The sequence below is a fragment of the Lates calcarifer genome, linkage group LG12 (assembly GCF_001640805.2).
Source record: "Lates calcarifer isolate ASB-BC8 linkage group LG12, TLL_Latcal_v3, whole genome shotgun sequence".
In the NCBI taxonomy this organism is placed as follows: domain Eukaryota; kingdom Metazoa; phylum Chordata; class Actinopteri; family Centropomidae; genus Lates; species Lates calcarifer.
Window position 1 is genome coordinate 23470561 of NC_066844.1, and position 12369 is coordinate 23482929.

At 40.9% G+C, this 12369-nt stretch overlaps 1 protein-coding gene across 1 annotated transcript in view; it reads right to left on the reverse strand.

Moving 5' to 3' along the window:
- Positions 1–9825, reverse strand: part of cacna1da (calcium channel, voltage-dependent, L type, alpha 1D subunit, a) — a 55297-nt gene extending 45472 nt beyond the window's left edge. The window contains exons 1-2 of the mRNA XM_051074416.1: positions 9388–9825; positions 8037–8142 (exon numbers count right to left, since the gene is read on the reverse strand). Of these exons, the coding sequence (XP_050930373.1) occupies positions 8037–8142; positions 9388–9683 (402 nt within the window). The 5' untranslated portion in view covers positions 9684–9825. The remainder of the gene's footprint in view (positions 1–8036; positions 8143–9387) is intronic.
- Positions 9826–12369: the final 2544 nt, after the last annotated feature.

Consider the following 12369-nt stretch of genomic DNA (forward strand, 5'->3'; position numbering starts at 1 on the left):
TAATTGTGCCATGCATGTGACTAGTCAAAGCCATGCACTCAGAAACGCCAACAAATATAGACACATACACACATTATACAGATTACAAAAGAAATATGATCCCCTCTTCTTCCCTTGTTTGTTCATTTGTATCTCATCATTAGTAATGTGTATCTTTGAATGTTATGTTACTGTACAGTAAATCAGTAAGAAGATCTGTGTCCACTTGTGGAAGTCCTATATATGAGATACAGTAGCTGCCATGGAAACCAAAACAATAGCTGAACTCAGGAAATGAAAGTAAGATCCCAAAAGCCAAACTTTGGCTCTTAAGCTCCACACTGCGTGTCAACCAATCAGCTCAGTGCTTCAGTTTTAATGAAAATTCTCTTTTAGATTTTGGCTCAGGCTCAGTGAACAAAGCTACATTTAAGTCAAATATTTTCATAATAAAAGTACTGGATTTCTGAATCCATGCAGTAAATACATGTACTGAAATCACCACATTATCAGCATGACTATCAAGGAACTCTGTGCAGTAAAGCCCATCTAAAATGTACAGGTGTCTCCATCACCCTGTCTGGGTTTCGTATCTCTCACCATTGTAAAGTCTACAGCTCTTCCCATTTTGATTCAGTGTCAACCTGAGTTATCAGGCCTCGCATGTTAAATTCAACTCTCTCACTCTGTCGAGTTCAGTCCCCCTCACATACACAGGTCCAACCGTGTGTGCACACATACATTGGGAAAGTCACCCAAACAGAAATACAAATGAATACTTCCACTGAGCAATTTTACTTTAATGTTGCTTTAATGGCAGCAAATGATTTGATAAAATGTGTGAATCTGGTCCAGTTCACATCAGCAGAATATAATGATGAAATATAGTCATCACTGTACGGCTGCACATATGATACATTCAATGTATGTTTTAAAAATATGCTATAATCCTTCAAAACAAAGAAAGCAAGTGACAGGGGAGAACGAACACTGTCCAGCTCTTCTGATGCAAACTCCTGTTAAGATGTTATTTTGTTTCAATTTACTATTTTGTCATTTTACAGTAAGTGAAGTAACACAACATGATAATTATTTCTTATGTAAACTGGGAACAAACAAAAGACTAAGACTTAACATTTAACAAGAACATGTGACAACAACATTCCTGAACTATTAAAGTTTCAGGTACTATACACACTAAAATGTTTCACTACAGTTTCAATAGCACACTGTATTTTTGTGTGTATTTGCCACTGTATTCTTATATTATCTAATTATTGACTGTTTTTCAGCTTTACTGGTACTTCTTTTTATAACTTGTTTTTGGTAATATATTTTATTTTACAATGTTATTATGTACAGCTGTAGTTTTGCTCTCATAGAGACATAATTCAGTTAATGAAGTTCTCTTGAATCTGTGTAGACATGTGGAAAACACAGAATATGTTGTTAATTGCATTTATATTTGTAAGAAGTCATACATGTCATTAATTAATAAATCGCCTGTTGTTCCCCTTTAAGAAGGCCTGTTTGACGCACACTCTGTGCACATGCTCTGCTGTTGTACTTTATCCTGGAAACACTTTCACACCGTCTCCACACAAAGCTAGCACAGCTCTGACTCCCTCTTTACTCTCTTTCTCTCTCGCCATCTCTTCCTCACTCACACAAACGCACACTCGCACACAGGCATGCAGAAATACACATTCAAGATAACAAGCAGGGACAGTGCTAGTGTGAGCCACAAATGAGCAGTTACGTTAAGTGACTAAACACATACTTCTACCATCATCTCTATGGGAGTCCACAGTCCAGACGTTGCGGTTTGCACCAGCCGTTACACACACATACATACACACACACACACACACAGCCAACTGCTTCATCCGTTAACACACATGTACACGTTTACGCTCTTCTGCAACACAATCGCGCAGCCAAAACACTGACACATGAACTGTAGCAGCACTCCTCAAATGGAAATACATGTCAGTAACTCCCTCAGTGTAGATTTGAACCACAGAGTGTGATTACTACATCAAAACAAGACTGGAGTGAACAGTGACAAGCAGAAATTGCACTGTTTCAAAGGACATAATGGCAGGCTGTGACTTAAATTGTAAACATAGAATGGATATGGTAAATTAATGGTCACTGCCTTAAAGAAAAGCAAAAGCTAGAAAATTAGATAATGAGGCTTCTTGTTTTTGAATGGGCAAAATGGAGGACATTATGGAGATATTGACAATATTATTAGACGTCAGCTCACTAAAAAAAAAACTTCACTGTATTGCGCCTCTGATATTCTTTGACAAGAACCACTGGATGCCTCTCAGTGGCTGGTTGTCACACTGAAGCACTTGGTGACTGTGATCAGTCAACAGGCAGTGGCTTCCAGTCACAAGTTTGGCGCTGTGACAGTTGTTGGTATGTATTTACATCAGAAATGATGACTTCTTTGTCTGTGGTTGCTCATTTTGTAGCATACAGTATGCGCATTTCACACCAACAACAGAGTCACATGCAAATCCAACATATATTACAGTAACACTGGTGTTAATTGACGTCAGGGGATAACTGGGGAGAGCTGTGTGATTAGAAAATCTGCCGTGTATTTGGACCTTTTGCTGCATGCTGGTCAACAGATGGTGCTTAAGAACTGAGTGGCCAAGTTTATATACTTTAAATGAAAATCTTGTGACATAGACTTAATTTATATAATGCGTGTCTAGAGAAGTATATGATACATAACTTTTGAGGGTAAAAGTTTGTCATTTTTGTGCATGATTTCATGATAAAAGTGAGTTAAAATGGCATCATTTGTCCTCAAGCATGTAAATAAATGAAATGAATGCAACTCATTTCTACAAAGCTTTTGTCGTGTCAGTAAAAGATGTTACTAAATGATCAGTGCTGTCTGTTTGTGTTATAGTAGAATACAGTGTAACATCACATTACAATGCTGGGAGATGACAAGCATGTAACTGCAATTGCTGTAAACAAGCGTCACATGTTAATCTTAAACAAGGAGGACAGTTGTGCTTAATGACCATTTCCGATCCCCAACCCCCAACCTCCCTCACCTCACATACGACTTCTTTGCTTCGTGAGATAACACAAAATATCAATATTAAAGAAAATAATTGTCATAATCACTTAATTATCATAAGGTATAAGGTTGTCAATTAAACCAGACACTCACATTTGTAGCGTGTTTGTGTTCATCAGTTCCTCATATTCAATCATTCATATGTGACATATATTTTGCAAAATGATTCATGTTTTATAAATGCTGACACGCTCGATTGTAAGAGCATCTGAATGTGAAACTGATTCAAACCGTGAGTTCTCTGCTGGCATCCAAATGACCTCTGTATTGGTTTGCGCGCACGGACATTTCAGTCTTTACATGTTTGTGTCCTTTTGTCCCCAGTAAAATAAATAGCTCTGCAGCTCCAGTGTTATGCAATAACAATGATAGGGGCAAACATTACATGATACCAGACGCAATTCGCTGCATGTTGCCTTATGAAGGATGAGATGTATGAATCATATTCACCATGAAAAGGTCATTGTTTTGCTCAGCTACCTTCAGCAGGAGCTGCCTGGGGTGTTGAGTCTCAGATAGATAAGTCAGAAATGACCTTAAAGCAAAGGCAGGAGGGTTGCAGACTATTTGTCTGTCCCCTAGACAAGGTGTGTGCCGAGAAGACACAGTCACATGCAAGAAAAGGCGTTTGTGTGTGTGCTTCTTACTATTACAGTGAAATTATTAAACAAAAGGAAGAGCAGTAAAGGAGAGAGCTAAGCAGGAGAGGAATGAAGAAATGACGGCGTGTTCCTGACAGGGTTTGTTGTCTCACGTGCATGCGTCTTTGTGTGTGTGCTTGCTACATCCTGTTACTCACTTGTGCCTCCTGGTGGTAGCAAGACCCCAATCTTTTGCCCTGTGTTCCGCCTGAGGAGGAAATTGCTTTCTATTTATAATGAGCTGCTGCATTTAACCAAGCCTTACTAACAAGACGGGCAGACTCATGCTATTAAGGCCTCTATGACTTTGCAGCAATGCTCTGTTTTAACTCACAGCATCTCTGCAGCACCTAAATACTGTCTACATAGTGGAGCACCAGCAAATGAATAGAGTCAGCACTTTTACCTTTCAGGAATTTATGTTAACCACAAATGTGCTAACTGACAGTGCACTCAGTGAACAGTCTACACATTCACAAGCCTAGAAGTCAGCTTGTCTTTATCAGAGTTTCAGGTTCTCTGTGTGTTGAAAGTTATACCCCATTTGAATGTATCACTGAGTAAAAGCCTGCACAGTTCTGCTGTCTTGTGATATAATTTGATCCTTGCTTTACGCACCCCACCTCAGGTTTCATATCAGTCCTCAGTCCACCTGTGAGGCTGCAGAGCAGAGCAGTGTGAAATGGCAATCTTCCCTACAGCCTCGCACGCTGGCTACTATAGCAAAACTAGCTCAGCATTTTGCTCTCTAGCACTCCTCCTGTGAGTACAGCATGAGTTCTGTAGAACAACTAAGGCCAAGCTGGCACACCTGCCCTACAAAGTATTCTATTGTTCAACCTCTGCTGAAAAGGAAAAGATTGCATTGTTCGTCCTCTGGTATCTGATAATAACAGTAAGCAAAAACCATACTGTATATAGTGCCATGAAATAAGAGAGGAGGTAGATGTGCATTTTTAAGGCAATCAGGATTACTGGAAAAGCCAGTATATGATCAATAATTAATATCTAATCATCAGCTTGTCATCTAATCTCTACCTAATGGTCCTGTTAATGAAGCATGTAAGCCGCATCAATGATGTTGCTCAGTCCTGGTTTAATGGGAGCATCCATAAATTCAATCTGGCACTCATGTTTAGAGGAGACCTACATCAGCTGCATTAGAATTAAGTGACAAAAACTACACAGCGATTTTGCAACAGGTTCAGACAACAGACATAATGAAGGCATCATTAAAAACTGTCAAACTATCCATCATGTTTGCACTTACAGCTCTTTGCTTTGCATTGGAAAAACTGAGATGAGATATAGAGGGTCGCTCCCTTCCTAGGCAGCTTAGCTATTTAGCTTGATGCTGTTTGGATATTTTAAGAGTCAATATTGAAAAGCTTCCCCTCTGCCAGTTATCCTTGGATGTGATCGTAATGCGTGAAAAAGTGAAGCTCTGAACATATGAAAGTAAATTCTAACACCACTCTGAATTTATTAACATGGCAGTTTAGCTCCAGAATGGCTACGATTGATGCAAATCTGCAAAAAGACCCTAAGTTTAGAGGCTGTTCAAACTGTAACCAGTACGAAATAAGCACCTGTCAACACTACACACATGTTCAATTATCAGTCTGAAGCTCAGCACGTATCAGTGAGTGGCATCTGTCACCGAGAGCTGTTTAGCTCAACAGCCATCTAAAACACAATAGAGCTGCCGTTCAGCTGAGAGTAGCTTCTCTCAACGCTCAAATTAACTTCACATTTATTCTCTGTTGTAAAACATTTAGTTGGTACATGGCAACATTTTGTTACATAAAAACAAAGAGAAATCAAGCCAAAGCAGAGATGCACCAGTCTGACTGCACTGACACTAAAACTTATGGGTACCAATCTTTGTTCCCTAAATTAAAATCAGTAAAATTGTCTGTAAACATAATGAATTAAATTCAGTGTATATACTACAGAGTAAATTTTGATTTCCAATATTAGCACCTCTGGCTTCACAGTAAAGGTCTACCACAACCTGCACATTAAAATGCATTTGCTGTAAGTTGGCATAGGACAAAATGAAAAGTTAATGTCACAATTATCATGGCCAAAATATATGCGGTTCACAATTTTATAATATATATTACAATAAGAGAAGAAGGATTTTCTTTCAAATAAAATAAAACAATGATTTGAACTGTTCCTTATGGGCTGTGGCCAAGTTGATGTTACAGTTGACGTTAAATAAAAAACAGTCAGTTCACCAAAGATCGCGGCTCCGCTCTGGTCTGACACAGCGGACTATTTGCTGTTTAGCTACATAGCAAAGGATACCTGGCTAACGTTAGCTTAATTCACCTGTGACGTTAACGTTAGTATTACTAAACCAACACTTGCTTTTTTTCTAGTATTCTACACATCCAATTTAACTTTCTTTTAGGGGGGTTACAATGGGCAAACCGAACCCTCGGCCATAGTGAGTTTTGGAATGACTGGAAAGATGCAGCTCCCCCTTGTGGCAATTCAAAATAAATTAATACAGGACTATGTTGGCAAGCTTTTTAAAGTCACTCGTGAAGATATGATTGTTTGCGTTCACTGTTATCGCGATGATGGAAATTCTCTGTGATCAATTTATTGTGAGTGTTATTTTTGTTATGTTTTTATCGTGATGGGCAATACAATCGTATATCATCCCATCCCTTATTGTGAAAAACATCCAGACATTAAACAGAGATGATTTTAGTCTTATTAGCTAAAAGCTGGCCCACCACAGAGAATGACCAAAAAGAAAAGTATGCTTATCCTAACAGGGTTTGGTAATGTGTGGCCGATACCTGACCCGCTGAGGTCAGTGTGGGCACAGAAACTAGTGGGTCAGATTGGTGCATCCGTAAACCAAAGACAAAAAGAAGGCTGGGGTGTATGTAACCACTCCTGTCCAGCAAGCACTCTCAAATCTCCTAGTATAGTCTTTCAACTCCATCGCTGGTGTGTTGATATTGATATTGCAACATGCACAAATGTTTCAGCAATACCAACCATCCTCACATTTTACCAGATTCTTGTTCCACATTTCTCATGTGCACACATTTTCTTCCACTTTTCTTCACTAACAGGACAATGCACCTCTTTCAAACATCGCCCCAAATTAAATCTGACTACATACTGTAGATGATACTGTATCGGACACTGTTATGTCCCAGATGTCCCACTTTCCTCTGATGCACCACCGCTGTGTAAACAAACACCCTGAGGTCACCCTCCAGGAGGTCAAACTGGAAAGCAGTACACCTTACTTTGCTAAAGTAGACCAGACACACTTTTAACCAAAGCTGTAGCTTATCTTGCACAGCGGGTTCAGCACCGTAACAGACAAGAAGAACATTCCCGCCGGTCTTTTGCAGCAGGCTGGTAACCTTTCTCTAACATGGTCCCGCTCACAGACGAAGCTTTCAAGAACATTTAAATGTCTGCAGACAGACTGTATAAGCTGCTCATGAATCACTAAACATTACAGCTAAATTCTGCTCATGTAAGGACCACACTCTGTGTGTCTGTCAGGCTTTTGGAGAGCGCACTCATCCTCAGCTGTGGAACAATGCTTACAACACTACATCACCCATAATTCATCACACAGACATAAATGCACAAGGTGCACAGAGTGGTGCAGTGACGAGAAAATTCTAAAAATAGAAAGCTGAATAAAACCTCTGTACAGGCAAACTATGACATGATAAAGCACCAATGAGGATACTTGTCAAAGTGTTTCTCTGTGTAGGCACAGCAGATACTTGAAATCTGCATGATAAAGCAATAAACTGAAGACACAGTCTGTATGCAGCGTCTTATTACTGTAACATCCCTGACAATATCTTCATCTTAAAAAGGCGTTACAATCAAACTTTATCAACAGAACGGATCACAAAGTGATAATGCATTTTATAACTTATCTTGAACCTACATAATAAATAGTACAGATGAAAGCCAACCAAACAAAAAGACAGTAATAGGCACTACAGGAAATAATCTTTCATTATTCTTTTCCTTATCACAAACAACACAGAATCTTTTATTTATTTATAATCCTTACAAAGAATGTATCCATGAATTTAAAGATAACAGCTCAAGCCAGAATGAACAATATTGACCTCAAAACAAGAGGTTTTGGCATTGTGAGCTCAAACAGTCGAAATAAAAATATCCAAACCAAGAGCAGTTAATCTTTGATTGCAGCCTCTGAGTGTAAGTAGGAGAACTGATTCAACAGGCACCAAATGGATGAATGGATAACAACAAAGCAATTAAGATGTAAAAGGGCTACTCACCAGATCATGGTTAGTGGAGTTGGAATCATCTTCAGGGAAGGGGACATAGACAGCTAAGGCCATACAGTTGGCAAAAATAGCAATTAATATAAAGATATCAAATGGCCTGAGGAAAGAAGTTAAGGAAAACACAGGCGACAATGGCATAACATAGCAAGACGAAATAATAAATAGTATGAATTAAAATTACCCCAGGTATGACATTTCAACTTATGCTCTGTCATCACATAAACTGTTCACAGAAAGTAAAAAGTTAGACATTAAAGTTTTTGAAAACATGTTAAGTCCCAGATCTTGATCCTTTAACATAAATTAAATGTTGAACAAAGGCACATCTATCTCAGAAATACACAATTTGTCAATTGTCATGAAGCAAAAACTAAAACAAACATTGTAAATTCAGCTCACTCTTCATATTCTCACAACTGACAAACTGAAGGATCCATTCACAAGTGTCAGAAACAAATACGTAGTATTATTGCAGTGTTGCAGTCCGTGCAGAACAGTCTGAGACACCTGATACAGCTCAATTCCCAAAGTGTACTGGTGGTAAATCCCCAGTGACTGTTTTTTTTTTTTTTTCAACAAACACACAGAGGTGGATTATGAAATGTATCTTTGCAATTCATATTAGGCAATCTCTATTCTAACATCTCATTGGCTTTTGTCATGACAACATCTGCTAAAGTAACAAACCCACCAGACTGTCACACAGCTGTGTTGTGCCGCTGTGGAGCTGCTTTGTCTGCACAGTACCCCACCAGTATTTTAGGATTCAGGACATACACTGTCTGTAGTGGGAGAAACATGTTCCTATTTATTTGATGTTCTCTCTTTATCAGATGAGAGAGAAGAAGAGGAATTACTTTTTTCTCTTTATTTCTTCTCCTTTTTTGCATTTAAATATCCTGGATCTTATTACTTTTAGAAGCACTATAATTCATATATTAATATTAATAATTATCACAATTAAGACCCAACATTGGTATACAAGGAGATTTGAACAAGTAGGACTGCCACTGTTTTTATTACTGATTAATCTGGGAGCTATTTTCTGAACTAATTCATTAGTTATTTGGTCAAAAAGGTCTGAAAATACTGAAAAAGTTTTTTTTCCCAGCATCTAAGGTGACGTCTTCAAATGTGTTGTTTTGTCTGACCATTAATCCAAAACACTAAGATATCCAATTCATGCTGATATAAATTTAAAAGCAGAAAATTCCCTCAGTGAAGCAGAGAATATTTAGTGTTTTTGCTTGAGGAATTACTTAAATGATTCATCAATTATCAAAATATTAAATAAACTTCCCAACACTCACACATGCCACTGTAACACCACTGTAAAGGATACTTCCACTCCACCAGGCTGATGCAGGCCCTGCGTATGGGGTTGTTGAGGTTGAGGCAGAACAGAGCCCTCGGTGGCCTGCTGTTGGCGTTACTGCCCTGTTTCTTGCTTTTGGCATACTGCTGCCGCTTCTTCTGTGCCAACGCACCTGCCGGGATGGTAGTGGCTGCTGGGGCAGGCGGGGCAGGAGGAGCGGGTGGTGCCGCTGGGGCTGGGGCCGGAGCAGGGGCGGGGGTGGAGGCAGGTGGGGCTTCTGGGGCTGCGGGGGCTGGGTCTGGGGCGGGCCCGTTGGCGCTCATGGTGCGGGCGTGGCTCTGTGAGGAGCATCCAGCAGCATGGATCTGCCAGGGTAGACAGGGAGGCTAGAGGAGGGCAGAGCAGTCTGACCAATGAGCTGGCACGTCACCAGGGGGAGCGACTCTGGTGCTGCTGGCATAATTTGCCTCTGAGAATGAGAGAGAGAGGGCAGAGCACGTTACACCTGTAGTCAAATCACCACAGTGACCTCCAGTACCCTCTAGAAATACTTTAAGGTTCTTCTGCCTTTCTGTGAAGCTCTGATTAACCTCAGACCTCTCAGGTCAACTGGTTCTCATATTCCTGCTCTACAGAGGGTCAGTTCAGAGTCCAACAAAGTTGCTTCAGTATTTAGAAGCTTTAATAGCCTCCTTGAAGACATGAGATGTTCCCAGCCTCTCATCTCTTTTGTTTCATTGTCTTAAACATGTTATCTGTGCCTAACATGTCATTTGTAGCTGGATTATCTATAAGTCTTTATGTTTGTTGTGAATGGCTGTTATCATTTTTGCTGATATTATTATCAGTTAGCATCATTATCATCATTCCTCTCATTATTTTTCTCCCTCCCTTCCTCCTCTTTCTTGTCTCTTGTCCTTCTTTTCTTCTTAACCTTCATCTAAAGCACACTGTGTTTTCCCCTGGGTGTGGATTTTGCTGTTTAAAAAAAAAAAGAAAAACCTCAGTTGAATGTGTTGTCTTTGTCCAAACCCAGCACTGACAATCCAGCTCAAACTCTATCTGGAGCTAAATCACAGTAGCTGCTCCACATGAGCTCAAAGTCAGTGGGAGTTCAAGATGAAGGGGTTATCTGTATTGGTTGACTATGAATAAATGTTTGAGACTATACAGGAACCTTTTTTGTTTAGTGATAAAAGACATCACGAGAGTGAGGACTTTAAATCACACACACCTACAAAATGCCAGAGGTGACTGAATCTTGGGCAGCTGACTGAATTGAACTGGTCTCTTGAAAGACAAAGAAGCAATTTGTGTCTCTCCTCAAACATGCAAATAAGATGATTCCATAATGTTACCAAATGGGCAACATATCATCTGTGTGTGTCTCAGACCACAAGAAACACGGCCTGGCTCTCATGGTGCCGTCAAAAGTCTAAATTTAGTCAACACTCAAAAATTGCCTAAAACTGACCATATTCCATAAAAACACAACAGAAGCAAATGACATGCAGCTCAGGCCAAAACACACACACACACACACACACAAATCAAGCTTGTAAATTCAGAGCTGCCACTCTCAGGCATCACTTGGTCACATCAGTTGTGTAAGTCCTTGAACTGCGAGCAGGCCCCGCAGAGGAAGAAACAGAAAAGGTCACATTGCAGTGATGCTCCGAGAGGAATCAATCTTTTGTATTGCTCAGAAAAATATGATCTGAGTGTCGTTGTAATGTAAGACAGCACGTCTTGTGGGGGATTCAGACTGCCAGCTTTACATCTCCTTTGTGCTACGCTGCTGCCTTCGTGTATAGCCGAGGCTAGTGCGAGCTCAATATGTGAACAATGCGTATTAAATGCGCTTTTTTGGGGGGGGATATTAATTTCACTGCTGCATCGACACTGTCGACCATGCAGCCCGTGATGGAAACGAACACTGACATCTCCATGAGCGATTTCGTGACAAAATAAACCATCATCAAGCGTGTTCAATATTTCTCCTTGGACACCAACCACCAAGGTAAGATGTGGTGGACCCCCCCCCGCCCCCCTCTCCAAAAAAAAAGGATGTGAAATGACAGCCTGACTCCCGGCGCTCATAGTGAAAACTGAGCAACGCACAGCCGTCAGATGGTCCTCGCTGCTCAGCAGAAAACAGCTGGCAACGTTATTACAACAAACCACAATCAGTGATGCTCTTACACTCTGGGCTAATATAGTGGACAGTCCACATGACCAGAGCCAACCTCAGTTTGGAGGGGTAAAAATAAAGGTATCAGCCCCTGTGGATGCCTCTATTCAAATGTATCTGTCTGTGTTGTTTATGACAGGGCGATGAATCTTCTCTGAATCCGCCGAACATGACAGCGTCGAGAGGAAAGTGGCCATTAATTACTGCCGTCCTCTGGAAATAATCAGAAAAGCATCATCACTGCCTGCATGCAGGGGGGAAACGCAGCTATGCTAAAGAGGCTAACTTCAGTTTTGTGGAGCAGACACCGCACCGCGCTGCCGCTGCCGCTGCTGTACCTTTTTTTTCTGAAGACTTTAGGATTCAGCCGCGGTCCTCTCCGCTCGGTAACACGGGTCCAGTGCTTCTCCGCGGGTTGAAAAACGCAGGTCCGGTCTCAAACGGCGGTTTAAAATTCATCAGCTCCGCGAGCAGGAGGGACACGTAGAGCCTGTGCATTAATTAAGCTCTTCCATGGTGATCGTGGAGAGCTGGAGACAGGAGAGTGCGCACCAGACAACAGAGCATCCTCGTCCGCTGCCTGCTTATCGTCACGGCGCCAGTGAACAGTGAAAACGAGTGTACATCAGAGAGCGAGCTCTCCTCCTCCTCTTCCTCCTCCTCCTCCTCCTGGCCCCGACTCTCCTGCTCCTGCACAAGACCCTGCTCAGATCAAATAGGTTGTATTGGCAAGCCCCCAGTGTTACCTTGCTCGTGGTTCTCGAATAATGGGTGACACTTTTGAAACGAGGTGTCACATGCAGCATCCATTAATCACG